The sequence below is a fragment of the Calonectris borealis genome, chromosome W (assembly GCF_964195595.1).
Source record: "Calonectris borealis chromosome W, bCalBor7.hap1.2, whole genome shotgun sequence".
NCBI lineage: Eukaryota > Metazoa > Chordata > Aves > Procellariiformes > Procellariidae > Calonectris > Calonectris borealis.
Window position 1 is genome coordinate 31941043 of NC_134351.1, and position 25461 is coordinate 31966503.

The 25461-nt window shown below is 46.0% G+C and overlaps 1 protein-coding gene across 1 annotated transcript in view; it reads left to right on the forward strand.

Annotated features, from left to right (window-relative positions):
- The window catches only part of LOC142074953 (N-alpha-acetyltransferase 35, NatC auxiliary subunit-like), a 42397-nt gene extending 18879 nt beyond the window's left edge, over positions 1-23518 (forward strand). The window contains exons 9-14 of the mRNA XM_075135964.1: positions 2686-2822; positions 5324-5391; positions 5629-5769; positions 7555-7677; positions 22675-22755; positions 23459-23518. Coding sequence (XP_074992065.1) covers positions 2686-2822; positions 5324-5391; positions 5629-5769; positions 7555-7677; positions 22675-22755; positions 23459-23518 — 610 coding nt within the window. The remainder of the gene's footprint in view (positions 1-2685; positions 2823-5323; positions 5392-5628; positions 5770-7554; positions 7678-22674; positions 22756-23458) is intronic.
- The last annotated feature ends 1943 nt before the right edge of the window (positions 23519-25461 follow it).

Here is a 25461-nt window from a genome sequence, read left to right on the forward strand (position 1 = left end):
CCTTCAGAAGTAAACCTGCTCCAACATGGCCGTACCCATGGCTGCAATCCCTCCAGGGGTGTACCTGCTCTGTCGAGGGCTCATCCATGTCCACACGCTTTGAGGTGCTCCAGCATGACCTCATGCACAGCCACTGACACTTCAAGGTGCACCTGCTGCAGCATGGACTCATCCACAGCCACAGATGCTTCAAGGTGTACCTTCTCCAGCGTGGACTTATCCTTAGGCCACAATCCCTTCAGAGGTATACCTGCTGCCGCACGGACATAATCACGGCCACAGACACTTCGAGCTGTACCTGCTTGGGCATGGGCTTATCCACGGCCACAGATGCTTCAGGGTGTCCTGCTCCCACGTGGACTCATCCACAGGTCACAGTCCCTTTGACTCAAGTTCACACCGGAGTTCCAGCCTGTCCAGTACAGCAGCACAGAAACAGCAGCGATGCCCTGGCCATCTGCCAGCCCAGGCACATCGCCATTGCTGTTATTAAAACGTTCCCAGGCACAGCAGTGTAAGGTGATAAGCAGTACAGCAGTACAGCAAGCAGCGAAAGCAAAAAGCAGCAACTAACGAGCACAAGACTCTAATATACAGTAAGGCAAGCAAGCCCCATGGCAAGCACAGGAGCCTGCGAATTAATAGCTAAACAGCAATAACAGCTATAAATTCGGTCTAGCACATTCCAATCAAACCTGTCGTTACCTTGAACCCTTCAAGCCCCACGTTGGGCACCAAAAAGGACTGTCGTGGTTTAACCCCAGCCAGCAACTAAGCACCACACAGCCGCTCACTTACTCCCCCCCCGGTGGGATGGGGAAGACAATCGGAAGGGTAAAAGTGAGAAAACTCGTGGGTTGAGATAAAGACAGTTTAATAGGGAAAGCAAAAGCTGCGCACACAAGCAAAGCAAAACAAGGAATTCATTCACTGCTTCCCATCGGCAGGCAGGTGCTCAGCCATCTCCAGGAAAGCAGGGCTCCATCACACGTAACGGTTACTTGGGAAGACAAACGCCATCACACCGAACGTCCCCCCCTCCTTCTTCTTCCCCCAGCCTTATATGCTGAGCATGACATCATCTGGTATGGAATAGCCCATTGGCCAGCTGGGCCAGCCGTCCTGGCCATGCTCCATCCCAGCCCCCTGCACATCTGGCAGGGCACGGGAAGATGAAAAGTCCTTGACTAGCGTAAACATTACTTAGCAACAACTAAAGCATCAGTGTGTTATCAACATTATTCTCATACTACATCCAAAACACAGCACTATACCAGTTAATAGGAAGAAAATCAACTCCATCCCAGCTGAAACCAGGACACATACCTTGCTGTCTAGGGTTGAATGTGTATGGAGTCTTTTTTAAAACAAACAAACAAACAAACACCCACAACAACACAAAAAACCAAACCAACCAAACAAAAATAATCCATGGAATGGGGAATAATTGGATAATTGGTTAATGTATAGGCTGGATGAGCAGACAGTGAGGTGGACTGAAAAGTGGCTGAATGGCAGGGCCTAGAGGGTGGTGATCTGTGGCACAAAGTCTAGTTGGAGGCCAGTAACTAGTGGTGGGTAACACAGGGGTCAATACTGGGTCCAGTCCTGTTTAACATCTTCATTAATGATCTGGATGATGGGGCAGAGTGTACCCCCAGCTAGTTAGCTGATGACTCAAAACTGGGAGGAGTGGCTGATACACCAGAGGGTTGTGCTGCCATCCAAAGGGACCTCAACAGTCTGGAGAAATGGCTGCAGTTCAACAAAGGGGAAGTGCAAAGTCCTGCATACCTGGGGAGGAACAATCCCATGCACCAGTACATGCTGGGGGCCACCCAGCTGGAAAGCAGCCTGGCAGAAAAGGACCTGGAGGGGCTGGTGGACACCAGGTTGAACATGAGCCAGCGATGTGCCCTTGTGGCAAAGGCGGCTAACGGTATCCTGGGCTGCATTAGGCAAAGCATTGCCAGCAGGTTGAGGGAGGTGATCCTTCCCCTCTCCTCAGCACTGGTGAGGCCACACCTGGAGTACTACGTCCAGTTCTGAGCTCCTCAGTACAAGAGAGACCTGGACATACTGGAGAGAGTCCAGTGAAGGGCCACAAAGATGATGAAGGGACTGGAGCATCTCTTCTATGAGGAAAGGCTGAGAGAGCTGAGGCTGTTTAGTCTGAAGAAGAGAAGGCTTAGGGGGGATCTCATCGATGTGTATAAATACCTGAAGGGAGGGTGCAAAGAGGACGGAGCCAGGCTCATTTCAGTGGTGCCCAGTGACAGGACCAGAGTCAATGGGGACAAAGTGAAACACAGGTGGTTCCGTCTGAACATAAGGAAAGACATTTTTACTGTGAGTGTGGTCAAACACTGGAGCAGGTTGCCCAGAGAGGTTGTGGAGTGTCCCTCCTTGGAGATATTCAAAAGCCATCTGAACATAGTCCTGGGCAACTGGCTCTAGGTGGCTCTGCTTGAGCAGGAGGGTTGGACCAAATGACCTCCAGAGGTCCCTTCCAACCTTAACCGTTCTGTGATTTCAGCCATCCATGTTCTTCAAAAAGAGAGATTCAAATGCCCTAAAAGTTGCCCCTTATCATTAGCTCTTTGAGTAAAAACTTGCACTGAGTGAGGATGTGTGCATTATGAATAAGTTTTGCTCTGTAACAGCTGTGTACTGTTTCTACCATAGGTATCTATCAGAGTTTCTCTATGCCTGGTTGATGTCAACACTGAGCCATGCTGACAGCTCTCAAAAGGCAGAAGAAAGAATAATGGAGGAACAACAGAAAGGCCATAGTAGTAAGAAAGCAAAGAAAAAGAAAAAAGGTATCTGAGGTGTGGAGTGTAACTCAGACTTCTCTGCCATGCAGCTGTGCAGAATTAAGAACTAATTTTTCAAAGTAAATGGAGTCAACACTGGTGTGGGTCGGAAAAATGTCCTAAAGTTTACATAGACTGGAAGTAAAACATTTCAACTAAAGAAGTCTTAGCCTCTGCATAAGAATTTTCCCTCTTTTTGTGTGTGTTGGGGTTTTTTTTGTTTTTTGTTTTAAAATAGGTCTTTCAAAAACCCCCAAACTCATTTATGTTCACAGCTCCACCAGTTGTATTGTTGGATGCTGTGAGATGTAATTAACAGGCACAGAGCAATTGCCTCTGAAAAATACTGCTATTTATAGTCTGGAATTCCTGTGGAAGCATGGTTTGTCTGACTGTAGTTAGATCCAAAGATTAAAATTTCAGCATATTTCTGTAATTTCTCTTTGGCTTCAGAAGGTGTTTAAGCATGTTTCTTAATCTTACAATGGTGAATTGCTCCCTTCCAATTCAGTGGTAGTACTATTGTGCAAAAGCCTCCTTTTAGTTATCTCACACCTTCTTTGGTGTATATGTATGAGACAAAATTAGAATTTCCCTTCCTGCATCATTGCAGATCAGCTCTGTGGTCAGAGCTGTAAAGCTGCGACCAAAAAGACTGCCAAAACCAATGTTTAAATTGCATTTGATACAAATTTGCCATGCCGAAGAGGCTGCTAAGACTGTGATATGTCAATGTTACCTTAGCATTAACATTGCAAACAAATGAACTGCGTGCAGAAGCTGTACTACTTTGCTATTCCTTCTTTTTTGTGTGTTTATCTTTGTCGTCTTTTCAAGGGGAATAAACAATTAGATATGTACAGCTCTAGATCATTTCAACTAAATTCTCTCTAAAAATTCAGAAAATTACTACCATATTCTATACTTATCTTAAAAAGGTGCCAAATGTGGGGGCATTTTGGCACTAATTAAACACTGGAAGATAAAGGGGAGCTTAAAGGAATATTAGGATAAAAATCTTCCTTGTTATAATGCTTTAACCTTCTAGTCTTAAATGTTTGTTTTTTAAAAAACCAAACAAACAAAACCTCCCCCCCCCCCACCACCCCCCAAAATAAAAACCACAAACATGCTGAATTAAGCAAATGGGCTTCTCACCTAAAAGTTCTAAACTTAAGATTATTGCTTAGTGTTGTATAGTGACATGTTCCATGGCTCAATGTCCAGATGGAGATCAGTGACAAGTGGTGTCCCACAGGGGTCTGTATTGGGACCAGTACTGTTTAATACCTTCATCAGTGACATAGTGGGATCGAGCACACCCTCAGCAAGTTTGCAGAGGACACCAAGCTGAGTGGTGTGGTTGACACACCTGAGGGATGGGATGCCATCCAGAGGGACCTGGGCAAGCTCGAGAAGTGGGCCCATGTGAACCTCATGAGGTTCAACAAGGCCAAGTGGAGGGTCCTGCACCTGGGTCAGGGCAACCCCCGGTATCAATACAGGCTGGGGGATGAAGGGATTGAGAGCAGCCCTGCCCAGAAGGACTTGGGGGTACTGGTGGATGAAAAGCTGGACATGAGCCGACAATGTGCGCTCGTAGCTCAGAAGGCCAACCGTATCCTGGGCTGCATCGAAAGAAGCAAGGCCAGCAGGTGGAGGGAGGTGATTCTGCCCCTCTACTCTGCTCTGGTGAGACCCCACCTGGAGTACTGCATCCAACTCTGGAGCCCTCAGCACAAGACAGACATGGACCTGTTGGAGTGGGTCCAGAGGAGGGCCACAAAAAAGATCAGGGGGATGGAACGCCTCTCCTATGAAGAAAGGCTGAGAGAGTTGGGGTTATTCAGCCTGGAGAAGAGAAGGCTTCGGGGAGACCTTATTGCAGCCTATCAGTACTTAAAGGGGGCTTCTAAGAAAGATGGGGACAGACTTTTTAGCAGGGCCTGTTGCGACAGGACAAGGGGGAATGGTTTTAAACTAAAAGAGGGTAGATTCAGACTAGATATAAGGAAGAAATTTTTTACAATGAGGGTGGTGAAACACTGGAACGGGTTGCCCAGAGAGGTGGTAGATGCCCCATCCCTGGGAACATTCAAGGTCAGGTTGGACGGGGCTCTGAGCAACCTGATCTAGTGGAAGATGTCCCTTCCCATGGCAGGGGGGTTGGACTAGATGACCTTTAAAGGTCCCTTCCAATCCAAACTATTCTATGATTCTATGTTAATACTCTTGACTGTCTGGACCAGTCTATTTCATTGAAGATTGTGGTGTTCATGTAATTGTTATTAAGTATGTTTTGAGATATTGTGCTTAATAGGGACTCGGGTGAGCAGACATGCATGTCCATGCCTTTTTATGCTTCAGTTTTCTTTCCTGAATTCTGGTGATATTTTATAACTAAATCACTTTCTGAAAAAAAAAAAAAAGAAAGCAATGTTTTTATCTGTAGTTATGTGCATTTATGTTAAATAAAACAAAAAAATCTTTTTATGTGAAATTTGCAGTTCGCCCTCTCAGTAGGGAGATCACTGTGAGCCAAGTGTACCAAAATATGTTTGCTGGGATGTACAAGGTAATTTATTTGTGCTTGCTGAACTCAACAATGACTTCAAATTTTTTAATAGGAATCAAGTGTACATTGCATGCCCTCTTGTTTTTATTGGGGGTGGAAACGAAGTTTAAGTTTGTGGTAAACTCTCTACTCCCCCGTTATAGCTAAATCATGACTTTCATCTTGCATACAGCAAAACATGACGTAAAGCTAAGTTTTTTTTCATTATATTCTCTTTTCCTCTCTTCTCCTCTTTAGACAATGATCACATTTGACATGGATAGCAAAGTAAGAAAACCTAAGTTTGAACTAGACAGTGAACAAGTTCGATACGAGCACAGGTTTGCTCCATTCAACAGTGTTATCACGCCACCCCCAGTGCAGTACTTGCAGTTTAAAGTGAGTAGTCAAAACAAGATGACATTCATGCTTTTATAAAAAAATAATCATATTCCACCTGTTTTAGACATTGTTGTCGTTGTAAAAAGGACCTTTTAACATTTCCAAGTTCATATTAAGGCGTAAGTCATCATGGCAAGGACTTCTAGCTTTAGTTGCATGTTTGTATATCATCAGGAAAATATATTGCTTTGAATTCTTATGAAAATTAGACTCTTATGTTTAAAAGTTGGACTGCTGTGGCAGTTTGAGATACTTGTGTTGGTTTGCATGAAAATAAAGTCCATTGACAGACTCTTTGGTTGTGGTGTATGTAGCAGAATGTTTTTATTAGTGCAGCAAGCAAACAGGAAAATGAAATAAATACAAAAGTAACTTTGAGTGTTATATCACAGAAGTGTTGGTCGGAAGGGACCTGTGGAGGGTTATCTCATCCAGTCTCTTCCTTGAAGTAGCATTACAGATCAGGTCAGCTGTGGCTTTGTCTAGCCATGTCTGAAAATCTCTAAGGATGGAGGTTCTCCAACCTCTTTGGATAACCTTATTCATTTACTTTTTTTGATCTGGTTACTCTTTGCATAACCTCATTCAGTGCTGCACTGTTCTCCCTTTCTCCTAGTGTCCAGCCTGAATCTCCCAATCCACAATTTGTGGCCATTTCCCACTAGTTATATTATCTGCCACCATCAAGAAGTTTTTGTCTTCTGACAACTTTGTAACTGCCTTTCAAGTAGTTATAGGCTGCTATTAGATTACCTGTTAGCATCCTTCTCAAACTAACCAAGTCCAGGTCCGTTAAACTCTCCTCATGGGTCATGTGCTCTAGGCCTCTAGCCATCTCCATAGCTCTCCAATTTCTCAACACCCTTCTTGAACCGAGGGGACCCGAAACTGGATGCAGTATTTCAGTTACAGCACAAGTACCAAGTACAGGGGAACAATAACCTCTCAATCTGCTGGCAAAACTCGTGCTCATGTAGTCCTGTATGAGGTTTGACTGATTTGTAATAAGAGCACTCTGTTGGCTTGTATTCAACTTAGTGTTCACTGTTAACTCTACTGCTCAGCCAGTCAGTTACCAACCTCTATTGATATGTGGGGTTTATTCTGCCTCAGGTGCAGAAATTTGGACATTTCCTTGTTGAACTTGGATTTCTGGTGGCCAATCTTTAAGTTTCTGAAGGTCTCTCTGGACTGAAGCTGTACTATTTTGTATGTCAAATGCTCCCCCTCATTTAGTGTCATGAACAGTTATAGTAGAAATTAGACTATCCTTGCTTCTTCCCTGTCACTGAAGTTATTTCATCTCTGATATTATTTAAAAAACAAACAAACAAAAAACCCCACCAAAAAAAACCCCCAAGTATCAAAATTATATAAAATGAAGTTTTGAAAAGTGTTCAGTATATTGCTTGCTATAAATGTGCATTGAGTAATTATACAATATCATATTTTTTTTCCCCCTGCTTTCTTCTTACCTATAGTTTCACTCCTTACTGCATGGCATTATTAGAGCAAATAAATGGCAAGTTGTTCAGAACAGGATCCAGAGTATGAGAAGTTCATTGCATTTTGTGGAGCTATAAAATAATCATTAAATGGTGTATTGTAGCTTGATATTTACAATTTTCAATAAATATTTTTAACTATACTATTTATTCTTAAAGTAGTTGACATAACTTTTTTCTTGAATACAGTAATTTGTTTTCAATTTAAGGTGATAAAAATACAATTTGTTGGCAATTAATTTTAATAAAGACTTTTTATATTTTTGTAACATGCTAGGAAATGTCTGATTTAAATAAGTACAGCCCCCCTCCTCAGTCATCAGATCTCTACGTGGCAACTAGCAAACACTTCCAGAAAGCTAAAATGATTCTTGAGAATATTCCTAATCCAGATCATGAGGTAAGGCTGAAATACTGGAAAAAGGAGTAGATGCTAATAATGGAATGCAAGCGTATTTGTCCTTGGCTGGATCTGCTTGAGATCCAAAATGTCTGTACTCCATCAAAATGCTGAGCAAAGCTGAGTGTTTTAAGTAAGGTGTGGAAAGATATGGGTGGTGGCAGCTTATACGGTGGTTTGTTCTAATGTTTGATAACTAAATCTGGGTTGTGCTCACTGTTCCAGAATCTTTTCCTGCTGAGTATCTTAAGTGTTAGACGGCAACTTAGTTCCTTCTTGTATGCTGCTTTCTGTCCACATTATACAGTCATATGCCCCTTTACGGAAAGAGTTATAATTTCAACAAGGTGTGTCGTGGTTTAACCTGGCAGGAAGCCAAATACCATGCAGATGCTCGCTCACTCCCCCCGCCCCCCACAGTGGGACAGGGAGAGAATAAGAAGGGTAAGAGTGAGAAAAACTCATGGGTTGAGATAAAGACAGTTTAATAAAACAGAAAAAGGAAAATAATAATAATAATAATAATAATAATAATAATGATTATAGAATATACAAAATGAGTGATGCACAATACATTTGCTCACCACCCACGCTGACTGATAAACAAGTAGCAATCGCTACTTCCTGGAACACACCTACCATTCATATACTGAGCATGACGTCACATGGTATGGAATACCCCGTTGACCAGCTGAGCTAGCTGTCCTGGCTATGCTCCCTCCCAACACTTGTAGTTTTTTGTTTTGTTTTTCTTTTTGTTTTTTGTTTTTTGGGTTTTTTTTAAAGCTGAATGTCCTTGACTAGCAGGGTACTTAGCAACAACTAAAAACATCAGTGCGTTATCAACATTCTTCTCATACTGAATCCAAAACACAGCACTAGGAAGAAATTTAACTCTATCCCAGCCGAAACCAGGACAGTATCCACCCCTTATTCTATACCATTTACGTCGTGCCCAGGTCTCACATTTTCCAATACATTCCAATTAATCACCACCACCTTTCTTGTCTTTTTTTATATATATATATATACACACGCACAGAGATATCATTCCCTTATTCTATGGGCCATCCCTCTAAAATGTCCATTGAGTTCATTTAGTCCATGACTTAGGGCTCCATCTGTCATAACAGTCTTTCAGGGCAGGAGAGATGGTGTGTGGTGTTGGATTGTTGCATCCTGAAGCCAGTTCTGATTCGATTATCACTGCGCTTCTCCAGTTCTATCATCATTGCACTTTGCTCGGTTTCATCAGAGTTCATTCTTCATTAATCTGGGTGATTTTTACTGCAATACTGTTGATAGCAACCATAGAAATGTACAATATCATATAACAATTAACATCATACAATTCAGTTCATTGGCTATTTTCACCCAAAATCAAATCCCTTTGACGTACACATGGGACTTCCCCATCCTTTCGCATTCGTCCTTGAGCAAAAGCAATCCCACGAATGGGTTTTCCCTTACCAGAGGCAGGAGTAATCCAGACTGTCTTGCCCAGCATATTTCTTATGTGCACGAGAGGGACTCTTGCCCAATCTAGAGTACATAAGGATTTTGATTGACAGGGCCAGCTCGATTGAAAGATCCCCTGGTGTTGACTAGCCAGGTGGCTTTGCTAAACGTGTATCCCAATGCTTGAATATCTGTCATGGTTTAACCCAGCCAGCAAATAAACCCCACGCAGCCGGTGGGATGGGGGAAAGAATCGGGAGGGCACAAGTAGGAAAGCTCCCGGGTTGAGATAAAAACAGTTTAATAATTGAAATAAAACAAAGTAGAACAGTAATAATAACAGTGAGAACAACAACAACAATAGCAGAATATACAAAGGGGGCAATGCACAATGCAACTGCTCACCGACCGCCAACTGCGTGTCACGAATGGGGCGAGCCCCCCCCCCGCCCCGGTTTTTATACTGGGCATGATGTCACATGGTATAGAATACCCCATTGGCCAGCTGGGTCAACCATCCTGGCTAGGCTCCCCCCGCCACAGCTTCCCCTGCACTTGGTAGGGCATGGGAGGCCGAAAAGAAAAAAAAGTCCCCGGTACAAGCACCACCCAGCAACAACCAAAGCATCAATGGGCCATCAATGCTCCTCACATACCAAAAACAAAACACAGCACACCCCCAACAGCTACTGGGAAGAAAGTTAACTCTGTCCCAGCCGGAACCAGGACAATGTCCCACCACCCATTGTTCTCACTGTAGTCTTGTATCCTAATGCTTGAATGTCCTACCACCCATTGCCCTCAGGGTAGTCTTTAGCAGTCCATTGTATCCTTCGATTTTCCCAGAGGCTGGTGCATGGTAGGGGATGTGATAGACCCACTCAATGCCATGCTCTTTGGCCCATGTGTCTATGAGGGTGTTTCGGAAATGAGTCCCGTTGTCTGACTCAATTCTTTCTGGGGTGCCATGTCGCCATAGGACTTGCTTTTCAAGGCCCAGGATGGTGTTCCGGGTGGTGGCATGGGGCACGGGATATGTTTCTAACCATCCGGTGGTTGCTTCCACCATGGTGAGCACATAGCGCTTGCCTTGGTGGGTTTGTGGGAGTGTGATATAATCCGTCTGCCAGGCCTCCCCATATTTATATTTCAACCATCGTCCTCCATACCAGAGAGGCTTTACTCGCTTGGCTTGCTTGATTGCAGTGCATGTTTCACATTCATGGATAACCTGTGCGATAGCGTCCGTGGTCAAGTCCACCCCTCGATCACGAGCCCATATATATGTTGCGTCTCTTCCTTGATGGCCTGAGGTGTCATGGGCCCACCAAGCTAAAATAATTCACCCTTATGTTGCCAGTCCAGATCCACCTGAGCTACTTCGATCTTAGCAGCCTGGTCCACCTGCTGGTTGTTTTGGTGTTCTTCAGTGGCCCGACTCTTGGGTACGTGAGCATCTATGTGACGTACTTTTACAACCAGGTTCTCTACCCAGGCAGCAATATCTTGCCACAACGCGGCGGCCCAGATGGGTTTACCTCTGCACTGCCAGTTGTTCTGCTTCCACTGCTGCAACCACCCCCACAGGGCATTTGCCACCATCCATGAGTCAGTATAGAGATAAAGTACTGGCCATTTTTCTCGTTCGGCAATGTCCAAGGCCAGCTGGATGGCTTTCACCTCTGCAAACTGGCTCGACTCACCTTCTCCTTCAGCAGTTTCTGCGACTTGGCGTATAGGACTCCATACAGCAGCCTTCCACCTCCGATGCTTTCCCACAAGGCAACAGGACCCATCAGTGAACAGGGCATATTGCTTCTCATTTTCTGGTAGTTTGTTATACAGTGGGGCCTCTTCAGTACGCGTCACCTCCTCCTCTGGGGATATTCCAAAATCTTTGCCTTCTGGCCAGTCCCTGATCACCTCCAAGATTCCTGGGTGACTGGGGTTTCCTATTCGGGCCCGTTGTGTGATCAGTGCGACCCACTTACTCCACGTAGCATCAGTTGCATGATGTGTAGAGGGGGACCCTCCCTTTGAACATCCAGCCCAGCACCGGCAGTCGGGGTGCCAGGAGGAGCTGTGCTGCAGTACCAACCACTTCCGAAGCAGCTCGAATCCCTTCATATGCTGCCAATATCTCCTTCTCAGTTGGAGTGTAGCGGGCCTCGGATCCTCTGTATCCCCGACTCCAGAACCCTAAGGGTCGACCTCGAGTCTCCCCTGGTGCTTTCTGCCAGAGGCTCCAGGTAGGGCCATTCTCCCCGGCTGCGGTGTAGAGCACATTCTTTACATCTTGTCCTGCCCGGAGAGGCCGAAGGGCTACTGCATGAACTATCTCTCGTTTAATTTGTTCAAAAGCTTGTTGTTGCTCAGGGCCCCATTTGAAATCATTCTTCTTCCGGGTCACTTGATAGAGAGGGCTTAAAATCAGGCTGTAATCTGGAATATGCATTCTCCAAAAGCCCACAATTTCTAAGAAGGCTTTTGTTTCCTTTTTGCTAGTTGGTGGGGACATGGCTGTTATTTTGTTGATCACATCCATTGGGATCTGACGACGTCCATCTTGCCATTTTATTCCTAAAAACTGGATCTCCTGTGCAGGTCCCTTGACCGTAGTTTGTTTTATGGCAAAACCGGCCTTCAGAAGGATTTGGACTATTCTCTCCCCTTTCTCAAAAACTTCCTCTGCTGTGTTGCCCCATGCAATGATGTCATCAATGTATTGCAGGTGTTCTGGAGCCTCACCCTGTTCCAGTGCGGTGTGGATCAGTCCATGGCAAATGGTAGGGCTGTGTTTCCACCCCTGGGGCAGTCGGTTCCAGGTGTACTGGATGCGCCTCCAAGTGAAAGCAAACTGTGGCCTGCACTCTGCTGCCAAAGGGATTGGGAAAAACGCATTAGCGATATCATTTGTGGCGTACCACTTGGCTGCCTTTGATTCCAGTTCGTATTAGAGTTCTAGCATGTCCGGCACGGCAGCACTCAAGAGCGGTGTGACTTCGTTTAGGCCACGATAGTCTACTGTTAGTCTCCATTCTCCATTAGACTTTCTCACTGGCCACATGGGACTGTTAAAGGGTGAGCGAGTCTTGCTGATCACTCCTTGGCTCTCCAGTTGATGAATCAGCTTATGGATGGGAATCAGGGAGTCTCGTTTGGTGCGATATTGCCGCCGGTGCACCGCTGTGGTAGCGATTGGTACCTGTTGTTCTTCAACCCTCAGCAACCCCACAACAGAAGGGTCCTCCGAGAGATTTCTGCCACATGGGTCACATGCACTGGACTTCATCTGGATCTTTGGGCGTTTGGTCATTGTCCAGGTCACTATAAACCACCTCCAGCAGGGCTAAATCTCTCAGTTACTGGATATCTCTCTCCATAGTGGTCCATTTCCCTGGGCGATATATAACATCTTCCTTGAAGGGATACCTTTCCTTCACGCCTGATAGCAGTCGCCTCCAGAGACTGAGGGCCTGTGTCCCTCTTCCAATTGCTTTGTCAATGCCCCTTTCCCTAGCAAGGGATCCCAGCTGTTTGGCTTCCTTCCCCTCTAATTCCAGGCTACTGGCCCCATTATCCCAGCATCCTAGCAGCCAGGTGACAATGTGCTTGCCTGGACGACGGCTGAAATCTTTCCGCATATCTCGCAACTCATTCAGGGATAGCGATCGGGTGGTTTCCGTCTCATTTACGAGTTCTTCCTCTTCCTCCTGCCCTCCTCGTGATGGCCCTGCTTTTCCATCATCCTTTTCTAAATGAGCTGACTTCCACTTCCAAGATTTCTTCTTCTGTACAGGGGCGATGGATACCAGCAAGGCTTGGTCCTCTGGTTCAGCTGTAGTACCTGTTACTGGGTTTGGGTAGCTGTAGTGCCCGTCGCGGGGGTTGGAGTAGCCGCATTGCTTGTCGCGGGGGTTGGAGTAGCCGCAGTGCCTGTCGTTTTGTCATCAGATCCGGAGACCTTCTCTCCCCCTTGAGGGTTCTGAATTGTGTTGAACACGGCTCGTCATGCATGGGCCAGGCCCCAGCACGTTGCAGTAATCTGGGTCTCTCTGGAATTGCCAGGGTGACAGCATACGTTTTCCAAATATTTTACTAGTTTTTCAGGATTCTGCACTTGTTCAGGGGTGAAGCTACAAAACATTGGAGGTGACCACTGTCCTAGGCACTTGCCCATAGTATCCCACACACCCTGCCACTCATAACTATAAAGCCTCGGGGTAGATCTCTGGGGCGTATTCTTAAACAGTTGTTTAACCTTAAACAAGGCCTGAAACACATTCAGGAGACATAGCAATAGGAACACGCTGGTTTGAACATCCCAAGGATATTCAAAATCCTCAAGAGCTATTGTAATCAGCCTGGAGGAGAAGGGGAAGGTGAAGGAAGCTGTCTCCCCTGTAAATTGGCTCTCCGAGGAGAAGGGGTAAAAAGTGTAATTGTTAATAGTTTCCAACAGATAGCTCCCAAAGAACAGGAATGACGGCAGTGCTGAGTACAGGCTCCTGACCAATAATTTTATCATAACATAAGCCAGTGTTACACAGTGTAGCAAAGCAATGACCTTAATCCATTTCCCCGAGGTGATAAACCCCACATAAATACTGATAATCAGCAGTATAGACAGCCAGTAAGGTGCTACAGACCAAAACTCCCAGAACAGATCCAACAACTGTGAGAGCAAATAAACCAACATTGTGGCCAGCGACTACTAAACGGATATAATGAATGCTTATAACAAATTTTTTTAACCCGTTCGGGTCAGATGTGTCGTTATCTCAACCCTTCATGCCCCACGTTGGGCGCCAAAAAGGCCTGTCGTGGTTTAACCTCACAGGCAGCCAAATACCATGCAGCTGCTCGCTCACTCCCCCCACCCCCCGCAGTGGGACACGGAGAGAATTGGAAGGGTAAGAGTGAGAAAACTTGTGGGTTGAGATAAAGACAGTTTAATAGAACAGAAGAGGGAAAATAATAATAATAATAATAATAATAATAATAATGATAATGATAGAATATACAAAATGAGTGATGCACAATGCAATTGCTCACCACCCGCGCTGACTGATAACCAAGTAGCAATCGCTACTTCCTGGAACACGCCTACCATTCATATACTGAGCACGACGTCACATGGTATGGAATACCCCGTTGGCCAGCTGGGCTAGCTGTCCTGGTGTCCTGGTTCCAGCTGGGACAGGGTTAACTTTCTTCCCAGTAGCTTAGGGGGTGTGCTGTGTTTTGGGTTCGGTGTGAAAGGAGCGTTGATGGCCCATTGATGCTTTGGCTGTTGCTGGGTGATGCTTGCACCGGGAGGGGGGAGCACAGCCGGGGTGGTGGACCCAGCTGGCCATTGGGTATTCTATACCATGTGACATCATGCTCAGTATAAAAACCAGCTGTGTGTGGGGGCTCGCCCCCCGTTCGTGACACGCGGTCGGCGGTCGGCGAGCGGTTGTGTTGCGCACTGCCTGCTTTGTGTATCCTGTTATTGTTGTTGTTCTCATTGTTATTACTACTGCTCTACTTAGTTTTATTTCAATTATTAAACTGTTTTTATCTCAACCCGGGAGCTTTCCTACTTGTGCCCTCCCGATTCTCTCCCCCATCCCACCGGAGTGGGGGGGTGATCGAGCGGCTGCATGGCGTTTATTTTTGCTGGCTGGGGTTAAACCACGACAGTCCTTTTTGGCGCCCAACGTGGGGCACGAAGGGTTGAGATAACGACAGATTATTTAGAGCATATTAAGGAATTTATATCTGGTAACATATTAATTTGTTCTGCACCATGCTCTTGTTTTTACTGTACCTGTTAAAAATTGGAGTTGGGTTTTGTAGTCTGTTGTGCTCTGCCGTGATTAATGATGTTTTGCCTGGGAGATTTGTTACTAAAACGCTGGCATTGGGGGTTATTTGGTATTTGGGATTCGTAATGAAGCCGTTTCTGCATTTCGGGTACCACCTCATGGAGACCATTAGCAATTATACCTTTTCCTCCGAGAGATTTTTTATGGAGGAAATAGAGAATGGCACCCTCGCTACCTTCCTCTATGATGTCATCTCCTTTGTTAAAATAACTTGCCAGTACCTTGAACATCCCTGGGTAGTTAAGATACATCTATTGGTACTCCTTGGGAATATTGTTGCGGTTTTATCCAAGGTTAGTAAGCAATTTAAGAATGTCATCCAGAGATCTGCCCCAAGGCTGGATAGTTATGAGTGGCAGGGCGAGTGGGATAGCATGGGCAAATGCCTAGGACGATGGGCACCCCCAGTGTTCTGGAACTTTACCCCTGAACAAGTGCAGAACCCTGAAAAATTAGTAGAATATTTGGAAGAAGTATGCTGTCACCCTGGCCATTCTAGGGAGACGCAAATCACTACAATGTGCTGGGGCCTGGCCCACGCCTACCGAGCCCTGTTTAACACCACTCAGAACCCCCAAGGGGAAGGAAACGTCTCTGCAGCTGATGACAAAGCAACAGGCCCTGTGGCTACCCCACCCACCACGGCAAGCACAGGGGCTCCCTCACCCCCCAGGGCAGGCACGGCAGCTACTCCGCCCCCTGCGACAGAGAACCAACCCATGCCGGTATGAGTCGCCCCTATACAAAAAAGAAAATGCACAAGAAAATCAGCTCGTCTAGTAAGGGATGAAGATGAACCAGGGCCATCACGAGAACAGGAGGAGGAGGAGGCAGAACCCGTAAATGAGATGGTGACCACCCGATCCCTATCTCTGGGTGAGCTGCGAGATATGCGGAAAGACTTCAGCCGTCGTCCAGGTGAGCACGTTGTCACCTGGCTGCTCCGATGCTGGGATAACGGGGCCAGTAGCCTGGAATTAGAGGGTAGGGAAGCCAAGCAGCTGGGATCCCTTTCTAGGGAAGGGGGCATTGACAAAGCAATTGGACAAGGGGCACAAGTCCTCAGCCTCTGGAGACGACTCCTGTCAGGCGTGAAGGAAAGGTATCCCTTCAAGGAAGATGTTATATGCCACCCAGGCAAGTGGACCACCATGGAGAGAGGTATCCAGTACCTGAGGGAATTAGCCGTGCTGGAAGTGATTTATGATGACCTGAACAACGAGCAGTTATCCAAAGACCCAGATGAAGTCAAGTGCACCCGACCCATGTGGCGGAAGTTTGTACGGAGCGCACCAGCGTCACATGCAAACTCATTGGCAATAATGACCTGGAGAGATGGAGAGGAACAAACAGTGGATGAACTGGCTGGCCAACTCCGGCAATATGAAGAAAGTCTCTCTTCCTCCCTACGGGCCTGTGTCTCTGCTGTGGAGAAACTGTCTCAGGAGGTCCAGCAACTCAAAGAGGATATGTCCTGCTCCCCACCTGCACGGGCCAGTGTCTCAGCCATTAGGAGCAAGCGTCCCTCTGCTCAAGAGAGGAGACATCGTGGGTACACACCCCGGGGCACCCTGTGGTTTTACCTGTGTGACCACGGAGAGGACATGAGGAAGTGGGATGGAAAACCTACCTCGACCCTAGAGGCAGGGGTACGTGAGTTGCAAGGAAAAACAACCACAAAAGTGGGTTCTTCCAGGAAAACTGCTGCTCCAGTCTCCAGTGAGTTCCCCAGACAGAGTAGAAGGGCTGATTCCACTTCCGACCTTAACAAAGGGACTTCTGACTCATACTTACAAGAAGTGGATAGCGAATATGATGACCAGGATTAGAGGGGCCCTGCCTCCAGCCAGGTGGAGGAAAGGGACAACCGGGTTTACTGGACTGTGTGGATTCGATGGCCTGGCACATCAGACCCACAGGAGTATAAGGCTCTCGTAGACACTGGTGCACAGTGTACCCTGGGGCTATAAAGGGGCAGAACCCATCTGTATTTCTGGAGTGACAGGGGGATCCCAAGAGTTAACTGTATTGGAGGCCGAAGTGAGCCTAACCGGGAATGAGTGGCAGAAGCACCCCATTGTGACTGGCCCAGAGGCTCCGTGCATCCTTGGCATAGACTACCTCAGGAGAGGGTATTTCAAGGACCCAAAAGGGTACCGGTGAGCTTTTGGTATAGCTGCCCTGGAGACGGAGGGAATTAAACAGCTGTCCACCTTGCCTGGTCTCTCAGAGGATCCTTCTGTTGTGGGGTTGTTGAAGGTCGAAGAACAACAGGTACCAATTGCTACCACAACAGTGCACCGGCGGCAATACCGCACCAACCGAGACTCCCTGATCCCCATCCATGAGCTGATTTGTCGACTGGAGAGCCAAGGAGTGATGAGTAAGACTCGCTCATCCTTCAACAGTCCCATATGGCCAGTGCGAAAGTCCAATGGAGAGTGGAGACTAACAGTAGACTATCGTGGCCTAAACGAAGTCACACCGCTCTTGAGTGCTGCCGTGCCGGACATGCTAGAACTCTAATACGAACTGGAATCAAAGGCAGCCAAGTGGTACGCCACAAATGATATCGCTAATGTGTTTTTCCCAATCCCTTTGGCAGCAGAGTGCAGGCCACAGTTTGCTTTCACTTGGAGGCGCATCCAGTACACCTGGAACCGACTGCCCCAGGGGTGGAAACACAGCCCTACCATTTGCCATGGACTGATCCACACCGCACTGGAACAGGGTGAGGCTCCAGAACACCTGCAATACATTGATGACATCATCGTGTGGGGCAACACAGCAGAAGAAGTTTTTGAGAAAGGGGAGAGAATAGTCCAAATCCTTCTGAAGGCCGGTTTTGCCATAAAACAAACTACGGTCAAGGGACCTGCACAGGAGATCCAGTTTTTAGGAATCAAATGGCAAGATGGACGTCGTCAGATCCCAACGGATGTGATCAACAAAATAACAGCCATGTCCCCACCAACTAACAAAAAGGAAACGCAAGCTTTCTTAGGCGTTGTGGGCTTTTGGAGAATGCATATTCCAAATTACAGTCAGATCGTAAGTCCTTTCTATCACATGACCAGGAAGAAGAACGACTTCAAATGGGGCCCTGAGCAACGACAAGCCTTTGAACAAATTAAACAGGAGATAGTTCAGGCAGTAGCCCTTGGGCCAGTCCGGGCAGGACAAGATGTGAAGAATGTGCTCTACACCGCAGCCGGGGAGAATGGTCCTACCTGGAGCCTCTGGCAGAAAGCACCAGGGGAGACTCGAGGTCGACCCTTAGGGTTCTGGAGTCGGGGATACAGAGGATCGGAGGCCCGCTACACTCCAACTGAGAAGGAGATATTGGCAGCATATGAAGGGGTTCGAGCTGCTTCGGAAGTGGTTGGTACTGAAGCACAGCTCCTCCTGGCACCCCGACTGCCGGTGCTGGGCTGGATGTTCAAAGGGAGGGTCCCCTCTACACATCATGCAACTGATGCTACGTGGAGTAAGTGGGTCGCGCTGATCACACAACGGGCCCGAATAGGAAACCCCAGTTGCCCAGGAATCTTGGAGGTGATCACGAACTGGCCAGAAGGCAAAGATTTTGGAATATCCCCAGAGGAGGAGGTGACGCGTGCTGAAGAGGCCCCACCATATAACAAACTACCAGAAAACGAGAAGCAATATGCCCTGTTCACTGATGGGTCCTGTTGCCTTGTGGGAAAACATCAGAGATGGAAGGCTGCGGTATGGAATCCTATACGCCAAGTTGCAGAAACTGCTGAAGGAGAAGGTGAATCGAGCCAGTTTGCAGAGGTGAAAGCCATCCAGCTGGCCTTGGACATTGCTGAACGAGAAAAATGGCCAGTCCTTTATCTCTGTACTGACTCATGGATGGTGGCAAATGCCCTGTGGGGGTGGTTGCAGCAGTGGAAGCAGAACAACTGGCAGCGCAGAGGTAAACCCATCTGGGCTGCCGCGTTGTGGCAAGATATTGCTGCCTGGGTAGAGAACCTGGCTGTAAAAGTACGTCACATAGATGCTCATGTACCCAAGAGTCGGGCTAGTGAAGAGCACCAAAACAACCAGCAGGTGGATCAGGCTGCTAAGATTGAAGTAGCTCAGGTAGATCTGGACTGGCAACATAAAGGTGAATTATTTATAGCTCGGTGGGCCCATGACACTTCAGGCCACCAAGGGAGAGATGCAACATATAGATGGGCTCGTGATCGAGGGGTGGACTTAACCATGGACACTATTGCACAGGTTATCCACGAATGTGAAACATGCGCTGCAATCAAGCAAGCCAAGCGAGTAAAGCCTCTTTGGTATGGAGGACGATGGTTGAAGTAGAAATATGGGGAGGCTTGGCAGATTGATTATATCACGCTCCCACAAACCCGACAGGGCAAGCGCTATGTGCTCACCATGGTAGAAGTAACCACAGGATGGCTGGAAACATATCCTGTGCCCCATGCCACTGCCCGGAACACCATCCTGGGCCTTGAAAAGCAAGTCCTATGGTGACATGGCACCCCAGAAAGAATTGAGTCAGACAACGGGACTCACTTCCGAAACACCCTCATAGACACCTGGGCCAAAGAGCACGGCATTGAGTGGGTCTATCACATCCCCTACCATGCACCAGCCTCCGGAAAAATTGAACGATACAACGGGCTGTTAAAGACAACACTGAGGGCAATGGGTGGTGGGACATTCAAGCATTGGGACACACATTTCGCAAAGGCCACCTGGTTAGTCAACACTAGGGGATCTGTCACTCGAGCTGGCCCTGCCCAATCCAAACCCTTACATACTGTAGAGGGGGATAAAGTCCCTGTCGTGCATATGAGAAATATGCTGGGGAAGACAGTCTGGGTTGCTCCTGCCTCTGGCAAGGGAAAACCCATCCGTGGGATTGCTTTTGCTCAGGGACCTGGGTGCACTTGGTGGGTGATGAGAAAGGATGGGCAGGTCCGGTGTGTACCTCAAGGGGATTTAATTTTGGATGAAAATAGCCAATGAACTGAATTGTACAATGTTAGTTATTACATAGTACTGTATGTCATCACTTCTATGGTTACCATATGCCATATTAACAGTATTACAGCAAGAATCACCCAGATTAATGTAGGATGAACTCCGATGAAACTGAGCAAGGTGCAACAATGATAGAACCGGACGAGCGCCCAGAACTGGCCTCCGCATGCAAGAGCCCAACACCACACACCATCTCTCCTGCCCTGCAAGACTGTTATGACAGGTGGAACCCGAAGTCATGGACTAAATGAACTCAACGGACGTTTTAGAGGGATGGCCCATGGACTAAGGGAATGATATCTCTGTGTGTGTATATATCAAAAGGCAGGGAAAAGTAGCGGTGACTAATTGGAATGTATGGGAAAATGTGAGACCTGGGCATGATGTAGATGGTATAGAATAAGGGGTGGGTATTGTCCTGGTTCCAGCTGGGACAGGGTTAACTTTCTTCCCAGTAGCTTAGGGGGTGTGCTGTGTTTTGGGTTCGGTGTGAAAGGAGCGTTGATGGCCCATTGATGCTTTGGCTGTTGCTGGGTGATGCTTGCACCGGGAGGGGGGAGCACAGCCGGGGTGGTGGACCCAGCTGGCCAATGGGGTATTCTATACCATGTGACATCATGCTCAGTATAAAAACCATTTGGGGGGGGGGCTTGCCCCCCGTTCGTGACACGCGGTCGGCGGTCGGTGAGCGGTTGTGTTGCGCACTGCCTGCTTTGTGTATTCTGTTATTGTTGTTGTTCTCAGTGTTATTATTACTGTTCTACTTAGTTTTATTTCAATTATTAAACTGTTTTTATCTCAACCCGGGAGCTTTCCTACTTGTGCCCTCCCAATTCTCTCCCCCATCCCACCGGAGGGGGGTGATCGAGCGGCTGCGTGGCGTTTATTTTTGCTGGCTGGGGTTAAACCACGACACCTGGCTATGCTCCCTCCCAATGCTTGGTGTTTTTTGTTTTGGTTTTTTTTCTTAAGCTGAATGTCCTTGACTAGCAGGGTACTTAGCAACAACTGAAATCATCAGTGTGTTATCAACATTCTCCTCATACTAAATCCAAAACACAGCACTAGGAAGAAATTTAACTCTATCCCAGTCGAAAGCAGGACAAGGTGACATATGCCTGTCCTACTTACCTGTAACCTGGTAATTCACACGTTCTCCTGAGAGACGGGAAAAATAGGTTTTAATGTCACCAGGCTGAAAAGAGCATTTGAATTTGGCCTTGTTTTCTGGAGCAATTTTCTGTGCACTAGGCTGTAAACATGGGTAGGAATTTCTCCTTCTTTGTCCTTAGCCTAAAAACAAAGCATCTCTGACTTTTTTTTGGAGCAAAGAGGAGGACACTGATTCTGTCGCATCTGAGCAGGTTAACAACAGTTATAGGATTAGGTCCTCCTGAGAATTAAGGAATCCCTGCCTGTTCTCTGGAACCTAGTAGTACTTAGGCAAGCGCTAGGTGGTTGACCTTGGCTGGCTGCCAGATGCCCACTCAGTTGCTCTCTCACTCCCCCTCCTCAACAGGATAGGTGGAGAAAATAAGATGGAAAAAGCTTGTGGGTTGAGATAAAGACAGGGAGATCACTTAACAATTACTGTCACGGGTAAAACAGACTCAACTTGGGGAAATGAATTTAATTTATTGCCAGTTAAAATAGAATTGGATGGTGAGAAACAAAGAGAAACACTAAAACACCTTCCCCTCACACTGTCCCCCTCTTCCCCTCCCCCCCCAGCTCAACTTCACTCCTCCATTCCTGACTCCTCTCCCCTTTCCCCCAGCAGCACAGGAGGAATGGAGGAGTCACATTCAGTTCATAACAGTTCCTCTCTGTCACTCCTTCCTCCTCATGCTTTTCTCCTGCTCCAGGTTGGATTCTTTACAGGCTGTAGCTCCTGTCAGGAGAACCTGCTCCAGCATAGGCTCTCCACAGGCTTCAGTTCCTTCAGGGAATATCCACCTGCTCCACTGTGGTCTCTTCCAGGGGCTGCAGGAGAATATCTCCTCTGGCACCTGGAGCACCTCCTTCCCCTCCTTCTCTGACCTTGTTGTTTGCAGGGTTGTTTCTCACACTTTCCCCCCCTCACATTTTTGCCCTTTCTTAAATATGTTATCACAGAGGCACCACCAGCTTTGCTGATTGGCTGAGCTTTGGCCTGTGGTGGGTCTGTTTTGGAGCTGGCTGAAACCGGCTCTGTCAGGCACAAGGCAGCCCCTGACCTCTTCTCAGAGGCTACCCTTGGAAACCCCCACTACAAAAACCTTGCCACATACATCCAATACATTGGTTTAGGCTAACGGTGTAATTAGGGGTAGTTTGAGTGTGCTCAGAGCACTTCCAAGCAAAAGGCCATCTTTTTGTACTTGAGTTGCCCCTTCTCATAGGGTTTGCATCAGTACTGGGGGTAGATGCTTAGAGTCTGTCTAAACCTTAATTGAACAAGTGCCCCAGAACCTGCCATATTTTATCAGTCTTTGAACATATCCATGGAAAGCAGTGGTTTCTATGGTCTGTTGAATAAAAAAGCAACTACTGAAATACATGTCTCCTTCATTAAACTTCACTAATCCAACTGATATACTTAAAAGTGAATCCAAAATGCCTTCGCCTCTGTCAAAATAAACTGAGAGGACTGCTGTTTCCTGTTTAGGTCAGTCAAATTCTAAAAGTTGCTAAACCCAATATTGTGGTCATGAAACTGCTGGTAGGAGGTCACAAAAAAGACTCTAAGGTAAGAAAATTACAATTGAATTGAATGTAAAATGTAGTATTATGTACAGTGTTATCACAAATCTTATAGCTGAATTAATAGATTCAGGCCATAATTATTCCAGCTCTTATAAGAACTGAGGAAGTGGCATAATTAATTTTTTCCCTATTTTGCTTTTTTAAATGTAGAATTAAAAAAATTGGAAATAGTCTGTTGCAGTTATTTAAATAAGGAAAGCTTTCCTTCTTTAAGTGTCTTGGAAAAAAAAAATTAACTGGGAAGCTTGTGTGGGATGACGTGTACAAACATGGGTAGTCTTCAAGAGCGGGAAGGAGAGAAGTACTTGGTAGGAGTGTATCAGCAGCTTGTGTCAACACAACAGGGAGAATGCTGGCTTGGAGGATCAGGAGGTGCCACGTGGGTCGGGGGAGGAAAGGGCATTGCATGCTTCAAGCTTAATGGAGGGTAGGCACAGAAGAAGGAAGGAGCACCCTGAAATAAGAGACACACTGGTGCTCTCAAACTCTGTGCCAATCACTAATGGAGAATGACGGGCAGATCCAGAACTGGGTTGGAATATTTTTTGGATATGATTTAAAGAGTTGGGATTATTTTATTTTTTCAATTTCTTGCTATTTAAAAGCATTTCTCCCATCTGTAGGGTATCCCTCAATTCAGGTATTAAATTCAGTAGTACTTCAGTGTAATGTTTTAAACCTTCTAGGTTCCTCCAGAATTTGACTTCTCCCCTCACAAATATTTTCCAGTTGTGAAGCTTGTTTGAAAGAAGAGATTATTGGTAGGGTACCTGAAGCATAATCTGTACATCAGATACCAGCTGTGGGATGGAATATCTAGTGCTGTACTCGGACTGAAAGGGATCTCTGGGATAAAAGTAGTTACATGAAATCTCTCTAGTCTGCTGCCTTTATACAACCTGAATGACAACTGCTGTTTCAAAGTGGTTTGTATAATGTTCTATGGGTGAAAGTGATCTTAATCAACTGTGTTGTTGAAAAATGTTGTACCTTATTTGATTTTTATTACAAATTTAATCATAAATCACTGTTATGAATGAAGACTGACTGAAAATAGTGTTTTAAGGATTTAATAACACTCTTGACTGAATAAAAAAAAGTAATAGCGCCTTATGCCTGATAGGCACATCTGAGTTACTGAAATTCTGCTTTGAACAAAGCCACTTGGAAAAAGTGTTAATTTCCATGCCTAAATTACATCAAACTTGCTCATTTTGCAAGTAGAAAGATTTGGGTTTTCTTGGGAAGTCCTCAAAACTAAAACAATCTTTATAGAAATTAAGGCCAGATGACAACTAGACTGTTTCATTTAGCTCCTATTGCACTGAATTCAGTGTTGCTGGGGGTTTTTTGTTCCTCTGTGTGTGTTTTTGGTGTGTGTGGGTGTGTGTGGTGGTATGTTGTGGGTTTTTTGTTTTTTTGGTGTTTTTTTTTTTCTCCTCTCTTCTCCTCCTGAAGTCAATTGTCTAGGAGGTATTTCTGTCTTGAATAGAGACATCCTTGAAGACAGGAGGAAATGGAGTCAGTTATTTCTGGTTGCAGTTCATTCCTTTATCTTAATTCTTCATGGTGCTGGAGAATCTGTATAGCTAACACTAGAATAGTCTTGAGCAACACAGGAACAGAAGACACTAGCAATGTATTTTAACTACTCTGCAACTTTATTTCAATCCTGTTGCAACTTTGCCATTACAAAGGAGGGATTGCTCATATGCTCCATTGCTCAGTAAGCTGTTGTATGACCATCACTCTAGATTTGACTGCAGTGCTGCTGCTGGGATTCTACTAGCTGCTTTTCTGCAATGGTTTATATAGGCAGAAGTACCAAACAGGAGGAGCCCCCAAACCTACCTTTCTCAGAAGAAAGTTCTTGCTCCTGTCCTCTTCTGGATCTGAAAGAACCGAGGTAGGCTCTTGTGTTGAGCAACTTTCTACTGCAAGAGGACAAAAATGTTTAAAAAAATTGATTTGTTCCTTGATGAGCCATACGGCCTAGTCTTACCTGGGACCTAAAAGCAAGGCCTCCAGGTTTGACTGTGTTGAAAGGGACAATTCTTCCTTCCAGTGCAAAATAGTTTCCTCCATAGTGATGAGCTTGTAACTTCCTTTTGGCCATGCAGGACATTGGTTCATCTTTCTCCTAACATATTTGTAGCATAGAGTAATACTGGTTTAACTCCCTCACCTAAGCAGCAGCACGGGCATGCTAGAGCAGGAAAACAATAAAGAAACCCTGAAGTGGAATACTTCGCTTGACTGTTAATGACTTGTAGCTTCTTGGAATAAGCATTAGTACTGCCCTCAAGACATGCTTTTTCCGATTTTTCTGTTAAGGAGGTTGCATAGCATTTTACAAGTTTGCTTATCTTGATTCATACACTTGAATGCTTCTATATCAGTTCCATAGGAGTGGAAATCCTGGAAATGTAGTTTTAAAGATGGCAAACTGGTATTAGTGCAGGGCACTGAGAATTCATCTGCCTTACCACTTTCTTGTAAGTTATCACAAAAATCTTTCCCCTCTTCAAAATCTTGAACTACATGACAGTGGCTCAAGGACAGCCTTCTGTATTTCTCCAAAGGAAGCAGCAAGTGAAAGAGAAGCCAAGTTCTACATCATACCACATTTATAGAACTAAAAACATAGAATAGACATATTTCCATTTTGATTACCATGGAAAGTGGATCA